The 26263-nt window shown below is 41.1% G+C and overlaps 2 protein-coding genes across 3 annotated transcripts in view; one reads left to right on the plus strand and one right to left on the minus strand.

Annotated features, from left to right (window-relative positions):
* The window catches only part of adap1.S (ArfGAP with dual PH domains 1 S homeolog), a 92701-nt gene extending 83943 nt beyond the window's left edge, over positions 1-8758 (plus strand). Inside the window, exons 7-11 of the mRNA XM_041578813.1 lie at positions 872-955; positions 2327-2389; positions 3081-3152; positions 4308-4536; positions 8324-8758. Of these exons, the coding sequence (XP_041434747.1) occupies positions 872-955; positions 2327-2389; positions 3081-3152; positions 4308-4536; positions 8324-8352 (477 nt within the window). The 3' untranslated portion in view covers positions 8353-8758. The remainder of the gene's footprint in view (positions 1-871; positions 956-2326; positions 2390-3080; positions 3153-4307; positions 4537-8323) is intronic.
* Positions 2266-25031, minus strand: get4.S (golgi to ER traffic protein 4 S homeolog). 2 transcript variants are annotated; one of them, XM_041577769.1, is made up of 10 exons: positions 24820-25031; positions 20326-20404; positions 20086-20167; positions 19199-19348; positions 17368-17506; positions 17060-17200; positions 16695-16770; positions 16272-16344; positions 15329-15427; positions 2266-2413 (listed from the first exon to the last, which is right to left on the minus strand). In XM_041577769.1, the coding sequence occupies exons 1-9, from the start codon at positions 24966-24968 to the stop codon at positions 15339-15341; spliced, it is 978 nt and encodes a 325-aa protein (XP_041433703.1). In that variant the 5' UTR covers positions 24969-25031; the 3' UTR covers positions 2266-2413; positions 15329-15338.
* Between the last annotated feature and the right edge of the window lie 1232 nt (positions 25032-26263).

The following is a 26263-nucleotide window of genomic DNA, read 5'->3' on the forward strand; positions in this document are numbered from 1 at the left end:
TAATCTGCCCGTGTATGGCCACATGTTACGTTTGCCAAAGGAATAGAGGTTCTAGGTTTCAGTTGGCCATAACTAATCTGGTGGCAATTCCTGTGATATCTAGGGTTGCCACCCGGCCGGTATTTTACCGGCCTAGCCGTTAAAATACCTGCCGGGGCCGGTATTACAAATTTACCGGCTATGTAGCTGCCGGTAAATTTGTAATACGATCAAAAGGAGCCCTCGGCCTGCCCCCAATCCCCTGCAACTTACCTTTTTCTTTGCCTCTTCTAGCGTCCGCGGGTCTCCGTTGCGTGGCCCGCCCCTTTTGACGTTACGCTCCGCCCCCTTTGACGTCACACCCGCCCCTTTTGAGGCCCCGCCCCCAGCCGGTAAAAAAAAAATGATAAAAGGTGGCAACCCTAGTGATATCTGTGCCCTTGCACTGAATCACAGACTTGTGTACTCTCTCATATCTAGAGGAGGGGGGATGTCGGTCTCATTACTATCAGTCTCCACCTGATACCTGGGAAGGGCGTCACTGCAGGGAGTTCTTATAGTAACGTTCAGTAATAAAGGTCAGGCAATGTGACACTGAGTGTATGTGGCAAAGAAGCACAGCGCCACCTACTGGACATAATTAATTACTATAATTGAGTACTAATCACTAGAAAGAGAAGTATCCAGCAGAATACAGATAAAAAACTATGGCAAAAGAAACTCACAGGGCTCTGAAACCTCCCATTCCCTCATTTAATTATATTACATTGGTCTCAAAGTTTCACCAGTTTCCCCCTTAATGCCAATTCAACTCACATAGACTGTTTTCTTCATTGTTCTGTGCAACAAACTCGGTCCATAAATGATTGTATAATTATTGTCCCCTTCACAGGAGATTGTAGATTGGTTCAATGCCATCCGAGCTGCCCGGTTTCACTACTTACAAGTGGCCTATCCCCTGGCCCGGGATATTGAGGTGAGTTGGCCAGTAAAGCAAAGACAAAGTGCGACATGTTCTTGCAGCGTTGAAGTCTCAGCTACTCATCACTGCATTACTGGAAAGCGAGGTTACTTCTGTCACAGAAGCTGATGCTGCAGGACCGGTTATTAATTAGCTACACTGGTTTCTGTGCAGTGTAACTATGAATTAATTCCTAATTAGCTTTGTGTTTTATAGGGTTTTATTGTTTTCAAAGAGGTGGTTGACCTTTAAGATAACTTTAAGTATGTTATAGAATGGCCAACCTTTCAATTGGTCTTCATTATATATTTTTTATAGTTTTATAATCATTTGCCTGACTCTTTCCAGCTTTCAAATGGGGGTCACTGACCCCATCTAAAAAAACAAGTGCTACAGATTTATAGTTATTGCTACTTTTTATTACTCTTCTTTCCATTCAGACCTCTCCTTTTCATATTCCAGTCTCTTAATGCATGGTTGCTAGGGTCATTTGGACCCCAGCGACCACATGGCTGAAATTGCAAATTGAAGAGCTGCTGAATAAAAAGCTAAATAACTCAAAGACCACAAATAAGAAAAAATGAAAACCAATTGCAAATTGTCTCAGAATATCACTCTCTAGTCTACACTATACTAAAAAAGTTAATATAAAGGTGAATAACCCTTTTGCTGGATTTTTAATGCTGCAAGTGCTTTGAGAATGATCACTAATGGGTGAGATGCTGCAATTATTTGCACTTTGCACACTGCCTTGAAAAATTGTTGTTTTGGAACACAGAGACCTGTTAGACAAGCGTAACACTTCTTGTGTTGCCTAAACTTTATCCCTTCAGCTGTTGCTACAATAGTGTGCTGGAATTTCTAGTGGAAGACCTCTAGGTTGGACATTATTACCTTATAGTGGGGCCCAACAGTCTGTATTCGACCTCTAAGGGCAGAAACATACACTGTAATTCGGGGAGATTGGTTGCCCGGCGACAAATCTCCTCTTCTTCGGGCGACTAATCACCCCGAACTGCTTCCCCTGCCTTTCCGTCGGCTAGAATGAAAATCACCGGCAGGATGGCACTCGGAGCGCTTTGTTTCACAGAGGTTTCCTCGAGAGGCAACTTCGGACGACTTCGGGAAACAAAGAGCTTCAAGTGCCATCTCGCCAGTGATTTTCATTCTAGCCGACGGGAAGGCAGGGGAAGCAGTTCGGGGTGATAAGTCGCCCGAAGAAGAGGAGATTTGTCGCCGGGCAACTAATATCTCCGAATTGCAGCTTGTGTTTCTGCCCTAAATGGCATTTCAAGTAAATATACTGTTTAACACATATAAACTCATTCAGTAAAATGCTGTTTTATTCTCTGTATCATTTTTCCATTGTTGATCTTTCCCTTTCAGCTGGTGCCACAACTGACACGGAATTTTCTGAAAGAAGGATTCATGGAAAAAACAGGTCCAAAGGTGCGTGAATTCTTCTCTTCTTACCTAGCGACGGGGTTTGGGGACAAGAGCAGAAACATGGATTGAATTTGATTTCACAAACCAAGTAATATATGGAAGGGGGAGGGTTACAGGGACAATAAAAGCATTTGGCTTTAGAGACAGAGAAGTTACACCTCTTACAACATCTCTATAGGGGTTTTATCAGCTGTAGTTGTTACTCTTAAGGGCAGAGACACACGCAAAGATTTGGACGTTGGAAAAAAATCGCCTCTTCTTCAAGCGACTAATCTCCCCAAACTGCTTTCCCGCCCGCTAGAATCTAAATCGCAAGCGGGATAGCACTCGCTCACGAGGAAACTTCGGGCGACTTTGGAAAACTAAGCACTCCGAGTGTCATCCCGTCGGCGATTTAGATTCTAGCTGACGGGAAGGGGAGATTAGTCGCCCGAAGAAGAGGCGATTTGTCGACTAAATCTCCCCGTCTCTGCCCTGAAAAGTAACCGCAAGAATATGTTTAGAAAGTCCTCCAAGGTAGGGAAAATTAATAATTCTGACAGCTAAATGCCATCACTTCTCGACTGAGATTCGCCCAACAATTACACATAGGGATCAGCTAACATTACAGGAGCTGCTACAGCTCAAAACTTTATCTATTTGTCATTGTATTTTATAAGAAACATACGCATGGCTTTATTACTGATATTTGCAGCATACAGAAGGCTTTAGAAAACGATGGTTTATCCTGGACGGCAGAAGGTTGATGTACTTCAAAGATCCGTTGGTAAGTCGTCTCCATTTGTTCACATAGAAAAGATATAGACGTCTATGTGCTACAGTGTATCGATTATATAGGAATGAACCATGAATGAGCAGTTCACAGGAATGTATAGTTAAAGGGATACTGTCATGGGAAAAAAAAAAATTTTCAAAATGAATCAGTTAATAGTGCTGCTCCAGCAGAATTCTGCACTGAAATCCATTTCTCAAAAGAGCAAACAGATTTTTTATATTCAATTTTGAAATCTGACACGGGACTAGACATTTTGTCAATTTCCCAGCTGCCCCAAGTCATGTGACTTGTGCTCTGATAAACTGCAATCACTCTTTACTGCTGTACTGCAAGTTGGAGTGATATCACCCCCTCCCTTCCCCCCCCCAGCAGCAAAACAAAAGAACAATGGGAAGGTAACCAGATAACAGCTTCCTAACACAAGATAACAGCTGCCTGGTAGATCTAAGAACAACACTCAATAGTAAAAACCCATGTCCCACTGAGACTCCTTCAGTTACATTGAGAAGGAAAAACAGCAGCCTGCCAGAAAGCATTTCTCTCCTAAAGTGCAGGCACAAGTCACATGACCAGGGGCAGCTGGGAAATTGACAAAATGTCTAGCCCCATGTCAGATTTCAAAATTGAATATAAAAAAATCTGTTTGCTCTTTTGAGAAATGGATTTCAGTGCAGAATTCTGCTGGAGCAGCACTATTAACTGATGCGTTTTGAAAAAAAAAAATTTTTCCCATGACAGTATCCCTTTAATGAAAAGGAAGTTGAAACTATTAGGCAAATCATGTAGGGGAGGAGCAGCACAGGAGACACAACACTGGAGGTTTAAGAAGTCCCTGGACATGACGTCTAGATATTGGGATTCATCATTCAGTTGGATGGGGTGACTCTTGAATCCTTGATTTGGAGTGTTCTACACATGCATTTAGGGACATTTGCCGAGAACAGTCCCTGTTGGACACCAGAAACTACTGCTCTGTCCTTCTCTGGATGTTCCTGTGGCTGAGAAATGTAGGTAGTTCTCCATGTAGAATAAGATTTATTTAGCAGATCCACAGACAGCCGCAGCCTTCCATAGGGAAATATAGAGATTATTGGAGTGATGTGTCCGTGCAGAGCCTAAAGGTTGTGCTGTGCAAACGTTCTGCAGGACGCATTTGCCAAAGGAGAGGTTTTTATTGGGAGCACAGAGAACAAGTATGAAGTACAAGAAGGACTTGCCAGCTCCACCCAGGGAAACCACTGGCAGTACGGCGTCACTATAGTCACTCCCGAGAGGAGGTTCCTGTTTGCTTGTGAGACGGACACTGATCGTGCCGAGTGGATGGCGGCTTTCAGAACAGTTCTCAGCCGGCCGATGCTCCCGCAGGAATATGCAGGTAAGGAAATATGATGCTGGAAATGGTGCGGTTATTGCCAAAGGAAAGATAATGAAGATATTTAGCTGGTAGGACATAGTCATCTTTTGGTGTTACGCTAAGGGGCAGATTTATCAAGGCATCGGAGTGAAAATTAGAATTTTTGAGTTTTTTTTTTTTTTTTAGTGGAATTCCACTAGGGAATAGTTAAAATTTAGGAGCAAATTTATCAAAGGTCGAGGTGAATTTTTGAATGAAAAAAAATTTGGATTCTGAGCTATTTTTTTTGTGTACTTCGACTAAGGAATAGTCCAAATTCGATTCAAATTTTAAAAAAATGTACTGTCTCTTTAAAAATTCGACTTCGACCATATGCCATCTAAAACCTACTGAATTGCTGTTTTAGCCTATGGGGGACCTCCTAGAACCTAGTAGGAGTAAATTGGTGGACTTTGAAAAATCAAACTTTTTTGGGGGGGAAAACGTTGAATCGAATTCGATTGATTGCGCAATTGCTTTGATTCGTACGATTTAGAATACGGACCTATTCGATTGAAAACAGACCTATTCGACAAAAAAAACTAAAAACTTCAACTTAATTTCGGTTGGTCTTTTTGAATTCTAATTTTGAAGTTTTTTCAATTTGAAATTCGACACTTGATAGAAACAGTGTGAAAATAAAAACTGGGTAAATAGATAGGCTGTGCAAAATAAAAAACTTTCTAATATAGTTAGTTAACCAAAAATTTTTTCAGCTCTGTAACTCTGACTTGAAGGGGGATCACATGGGACATAACTGTTCAGTGAGTTTGCAATTGATCCTCAGCATTCAGCTCAGATTCAAAATCAACAGTTATGACCCATGTGCCCCCCACTCAAGTCTCTGACTGGTTACTGCCTGGTAACCAATCAGTGGAAACCAAGAGAGCTGCAAAGCAGGAAGTAGTGTTCTGGCTATTATGTTACACACCCAGTCACTCCAGCCTTTATACATTACATTTTTGGCTAACTAACTATATTAGAAACATGTTTTATTTTGCACAGCCCGTCTATTTACCCAGTTTTTATTTTTACACTGAACAATTCCTTTAATGTAATGGCCTTTTAAGAATTTGAATTTGACTATTTGTCACCTTAAACCTGCCGAATTGCTGTTTTAGCCTATAGGGGACCTCCTACAACCTATTTGGAGTCAATTGGTGGACTTTTTTGGGGGAAAAACGTTGAATCGAATTTGATCGAATGCGCTATTCCTTCGATTCGAAGAAATCGAATTCGGTCGAATACGGACCTATTTGACCCAAAAAAAACTTTGATTTGATTTCGGTTGGTCTTTTTGAACTCGAATTTCGAAGTTTTTTTCAATTTGAAATTCAACCCTTGATAAATGTGCCCCTTAGGGGCATATTTATCAATGGTCTAGGTGAATTTTCGAATTAAAAAAATTTGAATTTCTAGCTATTTTTTTGTGTAATTCGACTAGGGAATTCGATCGATTGCGCTATTGCTTTGATCCTTTGATTCGTATGATTTCGAATACAGACCTATTCGATCGAAAATGGACCTATTCGACCAAAAAAAACAAAAAAACTTCTACTTAATTTCGGTTGGTCTTTTTGAATTCGAATTTTGAAACTTTTTCAATTCGAAATTCGACCATTGATAAATATGCCCCACAATGTAGTGACTATTTTAATTCGACTATTCGACATCTTAAACCTGCCAAGTTTTAGCCTATGGGGGGACATCCTGGGATCAAATTGAAGTTGTTTGCAGCCTTCCTGAAAATGTATTTTTTTTCAGAGAAAAAGCTCGATTTAAATTTGATTTGAGTTTGCGGGTCGATCCTATTCACTCGAGTTTGAAAAAGGTAACGTTTTTGATATTTTCTAATTTGGAGTTCATGGGAGTTTATTATGGGAGTTTTTACAAACTCCCATGAACTCTAAATTCGACCTTTGATAAATCTGCCCCTAAGGGTCCCCTACTTTATTTTACACATCAGCCACGTTCAATTGTAAAAAGAGCTGGGAAGCAACACAAACATGAAAAAGTTCCTGAAGGTGACAGATAAGGGCTGTGATTGGCTGGTAGCCCTTATAACATGTTGGTAAGTTAAGGTGGCCATATACGGGCTGATAAAAGCTGCAGACAGACCGAGCCGGCAGCTTATTGGCCCGTGTATGGGGCCCTCCGACAGGCTTCCCTTATTGATATCTGGCCGAAAGTCGGGCAGATGTCGACTGGACGGGACTAAAAATCCCGTTGGATCGTGGTTTCATCTGTTTGTTGATGCGGTCCAGCGATCCGCCGCCTGTTAGCCATAGTTAGGATCCGATCGTTGGGCCCTAGAGCCCACAATCGGATCAGCCCGATATTGCCCACCTCAAGGTGGGCATATCTGGGGGACCTCTCTGTGTATGGCCACTTTAACTTGCAGCCTATAGACATTCTGTTTGGCAGTACACCTGGTTTTTATACAACCAAAACTTGCCTCCAAGCCTGGAATTCAAAAATAAACACCAGCTTTGAGGCCACTGGGAGCAACTTACAAGGGGTTGGAGAGCAACATGTTGCTTATGAGCCACTGGTTGGGGATCAGTGTGTTATACTGTTTTACAGCAGTGCTGACACATGGGGCCTTATTTATCAAAGTCCGAATTTATCTGATTATTTTAATGAAAAAAGTCTGACCAAACTAGAATCCACGATTGGACCTTATTTATTATTAAAAAAATAACAATTTTATCGGACCGGGGACAAACACGAAAAAAAAAAATTTGAGCTAAAATCCGATTTTCGGATTTTTGGCCGAAAAGGCCAAAATAGTCGGATTTTCTGTCTGATTCCAGAGCAGATCACAGAAACTTCCAAAAAGAATAGGGATCTTTCCCATTGACTTATATACAACCTCGGCAAGTCTGAGATGCCGGATTTTCATATTCAGACTTTTTCCATCCTTGGGGTTTACTAAATCTCTAAAAGTTTTTTTTTTTCCTACTGGAAAATTGGATTTTATAGTTAAAAAAAACAAAAAAAATCTGAGTTTTTGGCATTCGGACTTCGCAATAAATAAGTGCCCTAATGTATTGATGGGTGAATTTGCGAAATGCACTGGGCGTCAAAATTGCCCATCACTACCCTAAAGGTTCTAATTTAGTGATATTTTGGTTTTAGAGCTTCCAGTGCAATGAGATAATGGTGCTAGGGGGGATTCCCATTCTGTAAGATTTTCATTCCTCCATGTACCATACACTGAGGGCAGATTTATCAAGGGTCGAATTTCAAATTCATAGAAGTTTTTTTTAAATTCCCATAAACTCCCATGAACCTGGAAATCTGACCAATCAAAATTATTTTAAAGAAAATGAATTTTCTAAACTCGGGTGAATAGGATCAACCCGAAAACTCGAATCAAAATTTGAGAAAAAACGTGAATGTCAGAAAGGCTCCAAATTGATCCCAGGACGTCTCCCACTGACTAAAACAGCAATTGGGCAGGTTTTAGGCAGCGAATAGTCAAATTCGAGTTCTTAAAGGGCCAGAGTATGATAAATCTGGAAAATTGAAATCGAATTTAAAAAAACAAAAAACTCTAATCAAATTTTAACAATTCCCTAGTCAAATTTCTCAGTTTTGACTATAAAAAAAACTTGAGAATTCGAATTTTCAATTTGACCCTTGATAAATCTGCCCATGAAAGTGCTACAGTAATGCCTTGGCCTATCCAAGTACCAATCCCGTAACCCTAGACTGAATATTACTGCAGGAATGAGGATGCCCAGCTAATCTTATATGTTTGTTTCAGTGGAAGCTCACTTCAAGCATAAACCGTAGAAGAAGGATTGGCCCACGTCTGTTTACAAATGCACAAGGTTTACAGCCAACAAAAATTAATTCACCTAAATGGGGGAAAAAAAACCTCACTAGTAGTAAAAAGAATGAAAACTCCAGTCCTGGTCGCTGGAATACGTTTGGATCTCCATGTTTCACTACACTCGTTACAGGAGGTGCTAAGCCTGTGCCAGTATTGTCTGTCTCCAGTGTCGGACTGGGATACCAGGAAAACTCCCAGGTGTCAGTGGGCCTCTTGCTTCTAATCATTTGGCCTATTTCATGGTCATGAAAATACTTTGGTTTGTGCTACTGCCACATAACAAAAAGTATCTATGGTACCACTCAACAAATAAATATTAGATAAGTAAAGATACAAAAATATATAATAGAAAAAATAATAATAAGGAGAAAACACTCACAGTTCACCTCAGTCCCAAGGTGCAAAAACCAAAAACCCTGTATCCAAAGGGTGTGAGGGTCTCCAAAAATAAAGAGGCAAATATAAAAAGTAGAAAAATTTATTAGGACATGAAGACCTAACGCGTTTCGGGCCTATAGGGGCACTTACTCATAGGCTGAGTAAGTGCCCCTATAGGCACGAAACGCGTTAGGTCTTCATGTCCTAATACATTTTTCTACTTTTTATATTTGCCTCTTTATTTTTGGAGACCCTCACACCCTTTGGATACAGGGTTTTTATTTCGTGGTCATTCCTTATTTCTATATGGGAACAGAGAGGTTTAATAATGGAAGAATAGAGTATAGTACGTAGAGAAAAGAGACTAGGAGAATAAAGAGGTTGAGTGAGGTTCCAATAGTTTAGAATATGGGCCCTCAGCCTAAGGTTTTCTGGTGGGCTCCTGGCATCCCAGTCCGACACTGTCTGTCCCCATGCGTCTGTCAGTCTGCAGCACATTTTGCTCTGTGTGTTGGGAATGGAGCACCGACCATGTTATGTTTTTTGCAACAACATTCACCGTGTAGAAATACCAGGATTTCCATGTATTTGTATTAATAAGGGAAATACACAGACAGGACTCCTATTCCATATTCCATATTCTGAAGATCAGTATTAAGATCAATGGGACCCGACAGATTCATGAAGAACTTTCCATATTGGATTCCCTTACACAATTGACAAGCAAGAACAGCCGAGCAGGATTCCATTGCTGCAGAATATTGGGCACCTTAGGCACACCTCCCAACTGTCCCTTTCTGTAGCTGAACTAACAGACATGCATACCTCCCAACTGTCCTGTTTTTCTCCGGACAGTCCCGATTTTGACAGCTCAACCTGCAGTCCTGGGTTTGCTACTGAAATGTCCTGACTTTGATCTCCTGCAATGAACAGCCAGAAAAAGATACAAAGTTTCTCATTTCATTGGCTTTTGGCAGAAAGCCCAGAATAGGTACTTAGATACCTTTGTAACATTATATGATAGAAAGGTCCAGGCCTCCAGAGCCAGTCCTACCTCAGGCGGCAGCAGCCCACGGATCACCCCTGGAGAGGTCTCTTGGGGAAACTGCTCAGATTCGGGGAGATGTCGCCCGGCAACAAATCTCCTCTTCTTTTGGCGACTAATCTCCCCGAACTGCCTTCCCCTCAGCTAGAATGTAAATCGCCGGAGGGATGGGCCTGGCACTTCATTTTTAGAAATTGCCCTGAAGTTTCCTCGTCAGGCAACTTCAGAAAACAAAGCGCATTGAGTGTCACCCCGACGGCAATTTACATTCCAGCCAGTGGGAGGCAGTTCGGGGAGATTGGTCGCCCAGTAGAAGAGATTTGTCGCCGGGCAACTAATCTCCCCTAAAGGGCAATCCACCTTCATTAGAAAAACTGTAATAACACATAAAAACCACAGAAATATGTTCAAACTTTCATACCCTGCCAAATTTTGGAAAACGAACATGGTAATTAGGAGATGTGGCCAAAATGGGCGTGGTCAAAAATTGCCGCAATCTTTTTTGTCCCTCTGTATAGAGAAATACAGAAATGGTGTGCCAATGAGAAGTAGGGCTTGTTTTGCTTTTAATTTTCGGGAAAGGATAAAGTGTGAGGACAAATAGTTAAAAGATATTGGGAAATATATTCCCGAGCGGTTTCCTTCCAGCAAATTCATTGGCTCTGGCCCCTCCCTGTGTCCTGCTCTATCCTCAAGCCCAATTACAGTCTGACCTGGGTACAATTACATTCAAAATCAGCTTTCAAGGCGGCTTCATTGGGAAGTAGGTCGTCTCCTGTCTGTAGAAAAAGACATCAGAGGAATAGGGATGGGCGAATTTGACCCGTTTCGTCAAAAATTAGCCGCAGGCGAAATTTCGCCGTCACCCATTTTTTGGACGCACGGCAATTTTTTTTTTTGTCGCAAGACGCCATACAAGTCTATGAGCGTCATTTCCATGGCAAAACAGGGAGAAAAAATGCACCCATCCCTAGAGAGGAATGTGTGTGTGTATGTGCTGAGCATATCTGGATGCCATTTAATAGAAATACAGAAGATACAATGACACTCTCACTAGAAATCAAGAGGATTCTCTATCCTTTGGCCAAAGAAACGTCCAACATCAGACGGTAGAATATTGCATTTTTGGCGAGTGGTGAAAGGATCAAAGGGATAATGTAAATATATATATATATATATATATATATATATATATAAATATCAATTTAACGTGTTTCCAAAAGGGAAATCATTTTTTAATAATGAAAGATGAAGTTGAGCTTCTTGTGGCCAGAATGCATCATGGCAGCTCAGTGTGAGTCCCACACAATCTCTTATAGTATCTGTACTACTGAGTCACAACTGCCGGCTCACTAATAGTCCTGCCCTTCTATTACTGTCATATTCAATCGTGTGTTGCTTTTTTGTTGGCTCCCAAGAAGAATTTATACAGCATTGTAGTGATAGCAGGGTTTAGTGTTAAAAGCAAAGTCCATTTAGCTCAGAGCTGACATGCAGGTATAATATATATAATATAAAATAGTAACAGGGACCACCTGAATGATCTATAATGGCGGCCATGCTTAGACTAGGTGGCACCTGTTACTGCATTTAGTGGATAAATTGTATTTCTATAAACTAGGGATGCACCAAATCCATTATTTTCGATTCGGAACCCACGAATCCTTCGCAAAAGATTTGGCCGAATACCGAACCGGATCCTAATTTGCATATGCAAATTATGGGTGGGAAGGGAAAAACATTTTTCACTTCCTTGTTTTTTGACAAAATATCACGTGATTTCCCTCTCCAGCCCTAATTTGCATATGCGGGTTCGGCCGGGCAGAAGGATTTGTCTGAATCCGAATCCTGCTGAAAAAGGCCAAATCCTGGCGAATCCCGAACCGAATCCTGGATTCAGTGCATATAAGTATAGTATAAACAGACTCCGTATAAATCACCCTTCACAGTTTTCCCAGGAACTTCATTCAGTCAAACTTGTCCTCAGCATTTTTGTTTATTTTGTTTCCATGATTTTAGTCATTTTTGCATTTAAAACAACAGCGCCACCTGCTGTTCAGTTTGTCTGTCTGACTTAGAATCCTGCATGGTTTAGGTGGGGGAGACCTCACAACCTGACCCGCTATACCCCCTGCCCTTTCCTTGTTACCTGCTGGGCAGAAGTGACATCACTCCAGAGGCAGATTAACCAGGTCAGGGGGAAAAATAACTGAACTGGGGGAGGAGAATGTGAGCTTGCAATCAACCCGGTTACCTCAGGCAGGGCACCCGCACTCTGCTTGGTCTGGGAAATGGGAACTTTCTGCCTGAAACCCAAACATTTTGTGGGTACGTCACGGGTATCTGCAGGAAATGACAGTTAGCAGAGGAAAGGCTTGTGGTGCTGCTCTCCTCGAAAACTAAGCAGGGAAGAATCATCCAGCGTTTCTCTGGTCAGTTCTACGCAAACAAGAAAGTGCATTGCATTATACTCTTTTAAACATAGAAGAAATGTGCTGATAAAAGTAATGTTTCGGGATGATTTATTGAAAATCTGCAAAAAACGTTTCCACTGTTCCATGTCCTGCTGCCTCCTATCCTCTGAAAGTCGGCCAGATCTCGATCGGATGGGATTAAAAATCCCGTCGGATCGCAGCCGCATCTGTTTGTTGATGCGGTCCCACGATCCGATCGCCCGTTTGCGTTCGCTAGGATCCGATCGTTGGGCCCTAGGGCCCACGATCGGATCAGCCCAATATTGCCCACCTCAAGGTGGTCATATCGGAGGGAGATCAGCTCGTTTGGCGACATTGCCAAACGAGCGGATCTCTCCATGTATGGCCACCTTAAGAGGTGCTATTACACTGTAGGAGTGCAATATCTCATGCATTATAAGACATAGGTATAGGGTTGTGCTGTATAAGTGAGTGGGAAGGGGATGCAGGGAGTTGTGTGTAAGTGATTGGTGGAATAGATGAAGATGGGCGGAGTTTGAGCAGTGCCACCAATATATACAAGTGGGGACTGGCCCATACTTTAGTACATGTAAACATTGCACAACACAAACATTCTTTATATTTAAGGCAATTATATCTTCCTTTCTAATATCATTTTGAGTAGCAAAACCATGTGTGTGATGTGCGTGTGTTTGCTGTCTGTGAGAATGGCACCAGAATTCTGTTTTTAGGTGATTCCCTTTAGTTATTTATGATGCCCAAGACTGGACACTGGCTCCCCTGTGATGAGCTCGGCCCCGTGTAACTGGGATGCAGAATTGTGCCAGGAGTGCAGGTTGCCAAGGAAAAGAAAAGAACCATTAAGGATTTGGATTTCATTTGAATGGGTGTTTGTAAATAACAATTCATCAGCTGTAAACATTTGTTGTACTAAACATTATTCTGATCAATAAATTATTACTTCAAGCAGACGGAGCTGTCATTGATCTATACGAGTGCTTTTTAGTAGGAATCCGGCCAAACCTCTGAATCCATCGCGAAAGATTTGGCCGAATACCAAACCAAATCCTAATTTGCATATGACAAAAAGTCAATCAATTTGCCTCCCTGCCCCTAATTTGCATATGCAAATTAGGATTTGGTTCGGCCGGGCAGAAGGATTCGGCCAAATCCCAGATTCAGTGCATCCCTACTTGTTAGTAGGGGAAGAAGAGACGCAAGTGACAGAGGGGTGAGGGCTGGTGCTTAGTAAGGCACATGTTTTGCCTCAGTTTATTGGCCATTTGGAGTGAAAGCTCTGCAGGACAGGGACTTGCATCAGCCAAAGAAGTAGCCAGAGCTGCATGAAGGTATTACCTATGAATCCCACCCAATTGTCACATTGTGGCACATGGTCCATATTGATAATATTAAAGGAATTGTTCAGTGTAAAAATAAAAACTGGGTAAATAGACTGTGCAAAATAAAAATTATTTCTAATATAGTTAGCCAAAATGTAATATATAAAGACTGGAGTGACTGGATGTGTAACAATAGCCAGAACTCTACTTCCTGCTTTGCAGCTCTCTTGGTTCCCACTGAATCAGAGACTTGAGGGGGGCCACATGGATCTTAACTGTTGCTTTTGAATCTGAGCTGAATGTTGAGGATCAATTGGAAACTCACTTAACAGAAATGTCCCATGTGGCCTCCCTTAAAGTCACTGACTAACTCAGAGTTAGAGAGCTGAAAAGCAGGAAGTAATGTTCTGGCTATTATGTTACACATCCAGTCACTCCAGCCTTTATACGTTACATTTTTAGCTAACTAATTATATTAGAAACAGTTTTTATTTTGCACAGCTTAATCATACAAGGGGTTGGAGAGTAACAAGTTGCTCACGGGTCGCAGGTTGGGGGGTCACTGCTCCGAGGCATTGAGTGTGATAAACAATGGCAAACATTCACTGGTAAAACGGAGTATATTGGGTAGATTTTCCTTTGCACACCGAGAAGAAATGTCTAAAAATATATAAGCAAATGGTTCACTCGCATTTTGCAAAAACATCATTGTGGAGTACGGCATTTACAGGTCACCTGATCAAAAGTATTTATTTGAGCCTTACTACAAGCAGAATACCTCCTCACATCCATGAATATTACAGTGAATATAAGTTTGCTACCAGTCCCCATGCACCTCTTTGCTGGATTTTTTTCCAAGGAGAAAGTAAAAAAAAAAAAAAAATTTTTTATCCCATAATTCTTAAATCATAACTGCCGCTTGGCATCAGCAGGCGCTGCTAAATGAATCATCTAATACATAAAATATTCCGTCTCCTTGCCACTGTGACATGGTAAAGAAACGAATGGGGATTAAATGTACAAAAATCACCTCACCGGTAATAAATATTGCAAAGTATTAAAAGAATGTCCGTTGTATTTAAATAATCTTCTCGGTGTAGTTTGTCTTGATTTTGTGTCGGAGAAACAAAAGTACCACTCGCACGTGAACACACTCACACTGGATCCCAGCGAGCTTGCAGTGACAACAGCAAAAGAAAATACTTGTCGAAACATCAAACAGAATTATTTGAATGTTTCCTACTGAACTACAACTCCCATCCTTCTACCTGCTGGATGATAGTGGGAGCTGCAGAACAGGGGAGAAGCGCAGGGAGAAGTTTGTTACCTGTGGGAGGCGTGGCAGTGATAATATGGGCGTGTACCTAAAGGACGGACATCTAAAAATCCTCATTCACCAAAAAGTGACAAAGAAGATAATGGAACGAGACGCCGAATTCCTAAAGTGAAGGGATTTTCTATATTGATCTGCTTGGCTTTGACATGTTAGGAAAACCATGTGCTTCACAGTAAAACGCACACGCCATTTGCAAAGGCTCGAGGGGACACATGTTCAGTATGCACGGGATTATTCCGCTCTAGCTCTTTAACATGATGTACTCAGACCAAAGGTCTCCATCAGAGAGAAACTAACAGCTGATCACAGCTGCTTACAAAACAACCCTTCAAATATGCAAATCATAGAATTGGTCTTCTGAGCTCCTGTTTTTAATCATGCAGCTCCTGTTGGTTCACTCACTGTCTCTTCCTCAGTCCAGTTCAATGGGACTGCTGTCTTCTTGGCCGTCTTCCACATCGTCGTCTTCCCCGGAGCCCATTAGGCTATTCAGTAGGTTACCTGTAAAGGGAAGAAATCAGAAAACAGGGTCTTTCACTAAAGAAATCCTTAAGCCTCTCAAAGGGGTTGTTCACCTTACAAACTCTTTTCAGTTCAGATGTTTTCAGATTGTTCCCCAGAAATAAAGACTTGTTTCAATTACTTTCCATCTTTTTTTTTCCCCCAAAATCTAAGTTTAAAGTCTGGTGTTTGAGTCTGCAGCTCAGTAATTCAGGAGCAGAATTTAAACTGTTACCATTTTGCAACATTTAGTTGATACATTTCTCAGAAGCTACAGAACGCATTTTAGGACATCATCAGGAAAACAGGCGCTCCTGCATGCGCTCTCGTAAAGAAGTATGTAGACTTGTCTCTTATTCTACTCACTTATCCAAAGAAACTGCAGTCACACCTCCGTGCTGCCAACATTTGCTGTTGCAAGTTCCCCCCTCGTGGCTCATTCCTCAGCCCTCCCTCCTAGGTCCTCATTACAAAAGCCCTCCATTCTCAGCCCTCTCTCCTCAATCCTCCCTCCGCAGCCCTCAATCCTCCCTCCGCAGCCCTCAAACCTCCCTCCTCAGCCCTCAAACCTCCCTCCTCAGCACTATCAATAACACATAACATCAACAGTAAGAGACCAATCACATTTGATTTTAGTGTCTTGATTAGGGTTTATCTGATCACACATGTGCCAGTGCCCTTCCTATTTAAATAGGATTTAAGCACGAGTGAGCATGCCCACAAAATTAAAGTGGAGGAATGATAAAACCAAAGGGAAAAAATGGAAATGTGTTACATTAGAGAAGCATTGCCTCCTTACATACTAGAACTTGTACAAAGGAGAACAAAAAAAACTTACACTTACCCAATAACCCCCCATAAGACGATGACTGTTTAGGAGGTAGACCAAAGAAAAGCTGTCCTATCCTATCCAGATACTGAAAAACATGGGATAAATATGTAAATTTTAACATGCAGCTGAACAGAAAAATCTAAATATTAACATAACATCCTGTACTCGTTAAAACACAGTGGAGCTCATTTATAAACACTGGGCAAATTTGCACCTGGGCAGTAACCCATAGCAACCAGTGAGCGGCTTTTGCCCAGTGTTTATAAATGAGCCCCAATAAATACAAACACATGTCACTGCTTATATATATTATCCACCATTTACCTAACAGATGATCAATGAGGGAAAGAAATGGTTATGAATAAGGCAATCCCTCCATTTCAGTTCTCTTTGCAGTAGTAATATTATCTGAGCAGATTATTGTGTGTTACATACCTCATTATACATAGGATCTCTCTTTAAAGAAGGTTGATACTGCTCACACAACACCGTAAATACAGTTAACTTCCCTCTAAATGGAGAAAAAAAAAATATAAATTGCAGAAACTGAGCTTAGAAAAGACCAATAATTGGGGGGCTGAATTTAATAAACGTGATGATGTTATAGAAAGACGTCTATGGAGCCCTTGTTCTTGTTTAACGCCTCAACAAGGGGTAAGTCAGTAAAACATTACTAAGAGCAAATGTCAGATAAAACTGCACAAGGGCATCATTTCAGCCCATCCTGAGGAGACTGCTGTTATCGGGAAAGATAAAACAGCTGGACAGTGTATAAAATCAATGTGATTTGTAGAACATACCCTTCTACAGCCAGCAGTAAGAACCAAATGAAGTTTAATAGGGGTTGCACAAATGGAGGGCCTCTTTCTATTGACGGATGTTTCTGTGTATACGTTGTGAAGACCACCGATGCACTTGTTTTGTTCTTTAAGCACAGAAATCTGCAATGAAAGAGGTAACCAGTGAATTACAGCATAGAGGCTGCACAGTGCCATACAGTGAATACAAACACACACCTTTTCTGATAAGGCACTGGTTGAAAACCGCGTCAGGTTACAATAGAATGATGAACACAATTCAGAATTGCTTTCATGTAAAATGAACTTACTGCAAGACTGCCTGTACCACAAACATGTCCACTTCACTCCGGTATCCTCTGCTTGAGGAATATTCCACCAGCATATTTGCACAGCCTTCCCCATCGGACGAGTGCAGAAAGTGATAACGGGACTCATAATAGTTTTGTTCTGTAAGGAGACGAGAACGTTAGGCCAAGCAGCAGGTCTGTAGGTGACAGCAGATGCTCACATTTATATTTATAGCAGCACCTGCCTGACAAATAAGGAGCATAGAGAACGTGCGGGTCCCCTGTGAATATCCTGCCATAATCATATCCCCCAGGTTTGGTACATCTGCAGAAACCTTAAAGTTCATGCTGTCATTCTCTCTCTAGCAAATACAGTAGAACCCCAATTTTACATTTTTCAGGGGACCAGAAATAAATGGTGTAAAATCCAGGAAAATGTAAAATCAGGGAAATCTATTATGCATAATATGTAGGTAGGACCTTAAAACAACAATGTAAAATGAGGGAAAACTTAAAATCAGGGGATGTAAAATGGGGGTTCTACTGTATATCAACAGCTTCATATTTCCACCAGCAAATTACTCAAACATTTCTCTCTTTACAGCAGTAATTGCCCCTCTGCAGTTAAGCAATAAATCCAGCAGCACTCCGACATGCGATTCAATTGTTTATTTGTGCCATTAGCAAAGCGACGTTTTGGGCTATTCCAGCCCTTTATCAAGCTTGTTAAAGGGCTGGAATAGCCCGAAACGTCGCTTTACTAATGGCACGAATAAACAATTCGGAGTGCTGCTGGATTTATTGATTTACTGTGGATGTATTCCTTGGCAGAGGGGAACACAGCTGTGCAGTCTGTCATCTTTATAGAAGGAAAGGCTAAAATTAAGTAAACTTTTTCAGACAGGTCTATATAAATACACCAGTAAGGGCAGAGACACACAGTCAGATTCGGGGAGATTAGTCGCCCGGCAACAAATCTCCTCTTTTTCCGGGCGACTAATCTCCCTGAACTACCTCCCCACCGGCTAGAATGTAAATCGCCGGCAGGATGGCATTCGGAGCACTTCATTTTCTGAAGTCGCCCAAAGTTGCCTCACAAGGATCGGGCAACTAATCTCCCTGAATCTGAGCGTGTCTCTTCCCTAAACCCTCAAAGTAGTGCTGCTCTGAGTCCTCTGTCAAAAGAAACATCTCATTTCTTTCCTTCAATTGTGTACACATGGACTTCTGTATCAGACTTCCTGTTTTCAACTTAAACCTCCAGGGCAGGGCTTGAGCATGCTCAGTTTGCTCCTCTGCCCCTTCCTGCTGTAATCTGAGCCTAGAGTTATGAGTGAGCAGGGAGAGAGTCAGGCAGGAAGTGATGTCACACCAAACTAATATGGCAGCTGCTATCCTAAACAAACAGAGAGCATCCAGGTATGGTAAAGCATTCTGCAGAATAAATATGTGTTATAGCTTGCACTAATGTGGCTAATCTATTGGCAATAAACTGCCTATGTAGCTTTCTTTCTTCTTTATATAGTGAATAAAGTACCCCTATTGTAAAATATAAGTCAACTCGGAGTTCCATGACCGTATAAAAACATGAGGCCGAAAGCCGAGTGCTTTTATACAGGTCATGGAACTCGGAGGGTAATTTATAATATCCTCATATTTTCCAACAAGGAGTACTTTACTTATTATATTACACAAGTTTTAGTGAGTCGCTAGTCACCGTTTATAGTTTACAAGATATTCCTGGCTTTTGTGTATTATAGTAACATACGGCCTCAGTGTAATCTCCATCATCAGTTTCTCTCTTTGGAGGACTGGCCAAAGTGGATCAGACTATTGGACTTTTCCTGCTTACCTTTCCACAATGTTATAGCTAAAAACTGATGTAGTTTTGGGTCACCGAATTTGCCAGATCCTCCGGTAGACCACTTCAAAGCTCGGGAGACAAAAGCAACTCTTTCAGGAGAGTTTGGATCCATCAAGCTAAACAATTTGGCCAGATTTTCTAAATCGAAAAGAAAAAATGTAAAATGAAATATACATCAATAAAATTGTGTCATTCTTAAAGAATTATAAATAATATATACAGTATAGCTTTATATACAGTATAACAGAGACTGGCTGCTATAGAATGCTGGGAGATGCAGTAAGCAAGCTGCCAATTAAAATCTAGCTCCTGCTTAAAGGAGAAGGAAAGGTTAAAATTAAGTAAGCTTTATCAGAAGGGTCTATATAAATACACCAGTAACCCTCAAAGTAATGCTGCTCTGAGTCCTCTGTAAAAAAAAACAAAACACTGCATTTATTTCCTTGTATTGTGTACACATGGGCTTCTGTATCAGACTTACTGTTTTCAGCATAACCCTTCAGGGCTAGGGCTTGAGCATGCTCAGTTAGTTTCTCTCTCCCCCCTCCTCCCCTTCCTGCTGTGATCTGAGCCTAGAGCTATGAATGAGCAGGAAGAGACTCAAGCAGAAAGCAATGTCTCACCAAGCTAATATAGCCGCTATCCTAAACAAACAGATATTCAGGTATGGTAAAGCATTGCGCAGAATAAATATAGTGATATCGCTTGCACTATTGTGGATAATCTATTGGCAATAAACGGCCTCTGTAGCTTTCCTTCTTCTTTAAGATTTAAGGCCAGTGGCTGGGTGTCATTAATTTCGCCTTGTATCAGTGTCCGCAGTTGAGGGGAGTTAAACTGCAGTGTTTGACATTTGTGCAGCAGTAAACACCTACCTAAGAGCTCCTCGGTCACCTTCACTTCATGCTTTTCCAGAGATTCCAAGACAAGCATGGACAGATCAGCAGCACTGTTTCGCTACAAGAGAAGTCATATAGCACAGTTCATTCATATGAGAATATTTGAAATGTTAAATAATATATTCTAGGGTTGTTATAAAAATTGCTGATTTCAAAACTTTTTTTTGCAGAGAACATTTTTTTTTTGGTCAAAGATAAACAGGAATGTGTTCTTACTTGACTATGGCTGAAGAACAGGAGAGCACCGGAATACATTAATTCTCTGGCTTCTATGTGCTTGCTCTGTGACATATACCTACAATGGAAGGTCAAATATAAAACCATTAGCATTTCACACAACAGCATCTATCTATATATCTATCCATTTATCTATTGATCTATAATACACAAAAGCCATGAATATCCTGTAAATTATATTCATATAAACGGCTCTTAGTGATGTCACCAGTTATAAACGGAACTCACTAAAACTTGTGTATTATAATAAATAAAATACCACTTTGTGGAAAATATGAGGATATTAGAAGTAACCTCAGAGTCCCATGCCCTCATGTTTTTACATGATTATGGAACTCCTCGGTGACTTATAATATCCTTATATTTTACAATAGGGGGAACTTTATTCACTATATCTATCTATACCTCTCTATCTAATCAATCTACTTCTCTATCTACCTCCGTCTATCTATCTTTCTATCATCTATCTACCTACCCATATCTCTCTATCTACCTCTCTATCTCTCTACCTACCTATCTATCTATCTACCACTATCTATCTATCTACCTCTCTATCTATCAATCAATCAAACAATCTAATCTATCTATTTATTTACCATTGACCTACCTCTACCAATGACTGGGCTAGGCTTCAAGCCTAAGGACAATTCAGGGCACCAAGATGCACCATACACAGGGTGAATAAAGATAAGTGAGAAGAAGTAGGGGACATCTATTCTGGCAACCAAGTGAGTAACTGGGAAGGCAATAAGTATTGTAGAGAGACTTCTTTTTAAAAGCTGAAAAACTCGCTAGTGTTTAGCTATAATATAAACGAAAGCACAAACAAAGGACAATCTGTGAGAGAAGAGACAGTTAGAATGTTTGTGTGTCTTAGATTGTAAGCTTTAGGGTCAGGCCACACTGGGCATTTTGTGGAGATTTGGTCGCCTGGCGACTAATCGCCTCGTTTTTGCGGCGACCAATCTCCCCAAACACCTTCCCTCGCTCTGCGCCGGCTAAAATGAAAAAAACGCTGGCGCTAATCACACTCAGCGATTCGTTTTCCAAAGTTTCTTCGTGAGGCAACTTCGGAAAACAAATCGCCACCAAATGCTACATCTCTTACTTGCTTATTTTGCCCACTACCGTACCTGGTGTCTCATTCCCTTCCCCTTTAGATTGTCAGCTCTTTTGCACAGGTCCTTCCTCACCTTTTGTACCAGTACTGGTCATTATGTATTTAACTCTGTATGTTATATGTATGTAATTCATGTGATGTCTTTGTATAAGCACATTCATTTTACAGCACTGCCCAATATGTTAGCGCTCTAAAAATACATGCCAATAATAACAATATAAACTAGACTTTTATAAATGAAAATAAAGTAATTTCACGTGAAAATCATTTAAATGCAAGTAAATAGTCCCTACAGAATTTGACCTATGGCTAATGCCCTTTCTAATGAGAAAGCCAAACAACTGAATAACTGAAAATAGCAAATATGTATTATTTATTCCATATTATAATTAATGCTTCACTGTAGTAATGCTAATTATTATCTTGGTTTTACACAGGACTGAAGGTATATGGCATTTTTAGCAATACTTGTTTTCTTCTTATTTTCGCTAATGTTGGTTTCACAAATAGGTGGGCCCACATCTTATATTTATACTTGTACTAAAGTATCACACAAAGAAAACATGATGATAAAATAAACAGCCTTTGGCAGAAGTCAGGGCTACGAACAAAGCAATTATATAGCAAAATGTACAACACTAAATGAACTAAAATTGGAGTCAAACTATTCCTGACCCTGATATATAAATTCCAGTAAATTCAGCTTTACATGTCCAGCATCAAGTGCTGATTTAGTGAAGCTGCTTATTCTTTGCTGCCCCTTTGCTGGATGTTTGTCACAGTCCACCCAGACCTAATATTTTCTTGGGTAAAAAAAAAATATAGCAAAATAAATAGCAGTTACGAGGCTAAAAGCGAAAATGATCTATTTAGGTTTCTTGCAGGTTTGTCTTATACAAAGTCTACTGTACAGGAGGAACCACAAAATGTATTTTCTTGTGCAGTAGTGTCCTATGAAGTTGCCAGATGGGGGATCTCTCACAAATCAACTCTTTTATCAAGAGTCGAATTTCGAATTTATGTGAGTTTTTTTAAAATTCCCATAAACTCCCATAAATTCAACCAATCTAAATTTATTAATAGAATCAAGTTTTCTCAGATCGGATGAATTGAATCGACCCGAAAACTTGAATCGAATTCAATTAGAATTAGAAAAACTCGATTTTGTCTAAAAAAACTCAAATGTGAGGAAGGCTGCAAACATCACCAAATTGATCCCTGGACCTCTCCCACTGACTTATACCAGAGTATGATAAATCTCGAAAATTCGAATTAAAACTCGAAGCGAGTTTCAATAATTCACAATTTGAATTTGAGAGTTTTGACCAACAAAAAAAAAAAAAATATGGAAAATTCGAATTTTCACTTCGACCCTTAATAAATCTGCCCCTTAAAGTAAACACATATTCCAAATAATATAACAGAAACAACTTTTTTAGTCAAATATCAAGGTTAAATATTTCATGGCTCTCTGTTGCAGAGGAACTACAAATCCCAGCAGCACCACTGACAGACCAGTTGTTAACAGGGGAAGTGCTGCCAGTTAGTCTGATAACATGTATCTGTAATACGTGGCCGATGGTTTCTGTGGAGCTGGAACTGCCTGTGAGCAGAATTAGCAGGTTGCCGAGTTTCCAGTCAAATTGGGCTACTAATTTAAAGCCCAGGTGGGTTTTTAAAGTACAAACTAGCCAATATATGGAATTGGGCTACTTTTAGGGCTTTTTTCTTGCCCTAATGTGCCAAGCCTGCATCTCCCAATTCACGTTGGGTAATGTAGTTTTTGTTTAACAATTTGCCAACTGGCAAGTTAAATGTAAGACTACAATACCCAGCGTGCAATGGGACTGACATGTGTAGAAGTCGGGAGTTCCCAGACTTTGGGTCTCTGTACCCCAGTTTGCCATCCCTCTTAAAGGAACAGTTCAGTGTGGAAATAAAAACTCAGTAAATAGACAGGCTTTGCAAAATAAAAAATGTTTCTAATATAGTTATTTAGACAAAAATGTAATGTATAGAGGTTGGAGTGACTGGATGTCTAACATAATAGCCAGAACACTACTTCCTGCTTTTCAGCTCTCTAACTCTGAGTTAGTCAACAACTTGAAGGGGGGCCACATGGGAGATATTTGTTCAGTGAGTTTGCAATTGATCCTCAGCATTCAGCTCAGATTCAAAAGCAACAGATATGACCCATGTGCCCCCCCCCCAAGTCTCTGATTACTGGTTACTGACCAATCAGTGAAACCAAGTAGTGTTCTGGCTATTATGTGAGACATCCAGTCACTCCAGCCGTTATACATTACATTTTTGACTAACTATATTAGAAACATTTTTTATTTTGCACAGTCTATTTACCCAGTTTTTATTTTTACACTGAACAATTCCTTTAAGTATTCGTACATTTTCATTTTTGCTCAAAATCGGACAATTTTGGAGCAAAAATTTGCTGGCCACCAAAATGTCAAGCGGTTGACCTGTTTTACTAATATTTATTGAAATGGGATCTGTATTAGGGCCTTATGGGACTCCTGTACCTCCTGGTCCCATTTTGCTTCATGGAGAAACTTGAAAAGACATATTTTCATTTATTTTTTAGACATTTTTCCACTGCACATATTGTGATATTTTTGGGCTACTTTTGAAGCGCCTCTTGGCTGATTTTTGTATCCGATTTTGAAAATTAGACCTGGCAACCCTGCCTGTGAGGGAAGAGAGACAAGTAACAGCTGGAATGTAACAGGAGCAATGGCTGCCCTCCCTCCCTCACACACACACAGGCTGTTATTGCGTGTCCGCATTACAACAGATCCCACATGAATGTACAAATACAAAGGAACTGATATAGGCACGGCTATCAATGCTGTGTCAAATACCACAGGCCCAAAGCAGCAGAGATACCGAATACATCAGGACCATATGAAACAGCCCAGTCACTACTAATGGCGGAAGTCCCCAGAGAGGACCCCGCATATTCTCTCAGTTCCACCTCAGCGACAAACAGATAAAATAAGCCAGGTCGCCATAGAGTGAAATGTTGCCCAATCCATTAACCAATCACAAGCGAGAAAAGATAGACCTTCCCCCTTAGCAACCAGGATTGCAGCAGCCAATAAGACGTATGAAATCTGGGAAGCTTCAGTGACAGGTGAGTAACTCGCATAAAAGAAGACAGAGTGACGCGCAACATAGCCAATCCCCAACGTCCTCGCAAGACAGACTCCGCCCTTCTCTAGCAACCAACGGAAAACGAACAGCCAATCAGATAGTGACGGGGCTTCAGTCATGGGCCTCAGAATGCTCTGGAATATCTAGTGAGGGGTTTGAAGTATGGGAAAACGGAGTCACAGTACCTGAAAAAAAGTGTTCTGTACATCTGGTGAGCCTCGTAGTAGTCGCCCTTCTCCACGCTGGCTCGCAGCTTTCCTTCCACCCGCTGCACCCCGCCCCGGTTTCGGGCACTACCTTTGGAGCCCTCCTGCTCCGCCATTGCAGCAGCCATGTTGGAGGCGGGCGGGGTGACGGAACGAAGACGTCACAGGGATTACGCAGGAAAATTGCTGTGCGTACGGAAGCAGCGAGGGGTCAATTGGAAAACTAAGCACAGGCCTGACACGTGATTAGCGTGGATAAAGTAAATACCTGTTTCCGTCGAAAATGGCGGTGGAGCTGTAGCAAAGTGACTGAAATGTCCTCTTGTGTGGGAACAGTCGCTTTTGCTTGACAATGTACTCGGGGTTTTCATAGTGAAAAATTTTTATTTTTCAATTAAAAAGTATTTGTTTTTTTTTTTCTTTCCTTCTGGTTCTGACTCCCCAAACACTCCAATCAGTTCTCCTCTAGGTCTTCTCATAAAAGTGAATCCCAAACTCCGTGTGTTCCCAGTCCAGCCATTTGTCTCTTCTGCCTCCAGACAAAACGACAAGTCTCAAAATAAATCGCTGTAACCTCAAAAATATATCTGAGAGGGAAAAAAAATCAGAAAAATAATATAGTGCAGTATTCTTAATTACATTGCCACCAAACAAGTGTTTAGCGTCACTTAACTCAGTGCACCCCAAAGATTGCCTTTTACTGCGGTGAATGGTGAGAAATAACACATGAAACGTTGTGCTTATTATGGGTGATGAGAGAGAATGGGGTATAATTGATACACACACTATAATCTGCAGTGGTTCTGGTGGTCTATTATATTCACAGACATTGTGGCATAAATCAATTATGGATTTTCCGTCACTAGTCCCAACACTTCCTTTCTCCTTCGTGGGTAATAAAAAGTGACATGTGTAGAAGCGTGTTCTATCTTTTAATAAATAAGTAAAATTGCACTTGGAAACGTATAGTATGAATCCACATTGTAATTAGGGTTGCCACCTGGCCGGCATTTTACCGGCCTAGCCGGTACAAATTTACCGGCAATGTAGCTGCCGGTAATTTGTAATACCTATAACAAAAGCCCTTGGCCCTCCGACAAAAACTTTCCCCTCCTTCGTCTTCTGCCCCTCTTGCGATGGGGCCCGCCCCTTTTGTGTCACGCTGCACGTGGCTCCGCCCCTTTTATGTCACACTCCGCTCATTTATCCGTGTCCGCCCCTTTTTTCATAACGGCGTTACCACCCCCCATCACTGGCCGGTAAATTTTATAAAAAAAAGGGGACAACCCTAATTTTAATCAGCATTAAAATCAATAAGGGAAGCTTTGCAACGGGGTGTTGTGCCTCTCCAGCGTCCACTGTGCATTAGTGATGTGCGGGCCGACCTGATACCCGCGGGTCGGGCAAGTCGACCTCGCAGTGC

Source organism: Xenopus laevis, chromosome 9_10S (assembly GCF_017654675.1).
Source record: "Xenopus laevis strain J_2021 chromosome 9_10S, Xenopus_laevis_v10.1, whole genome shotgun sequence".
Taxonomy (NCBI): domain Eukaryota; kingdom Metazoa; phylum Chordata; class Amphibia; order Anura; family Pipidae; genus Xenopus; species Xenopus laevis.

What these genes read in the sequence shown, in the direction of transcription:
- get4.S (XM_041577769.1), bottom strand. Translation starts at nt 24,968, where the DNA reads ATGGCTGCTGCAATGGCGGAGCAGGAGGGCTCCAAAGGTAGTGCCCGA. An exon ending in TTACTGCTGGCTGTAGAAGG is followed by an intron (nt 16,771 to 17,059) that starts GTATGTTCTACA and finishes TTCTCCATTTAG; the next exon opens with AGGGAAGTTAACTGTATTTA. An exon ending in GAGATCCTATGTATAATGAG is followed by an intron (nt 16,345 to 16,694) that starts GTATGTAACACA and finishes CATGTTTTTCAG; the next exon opens with TATCTGGATAGGATAGGACA.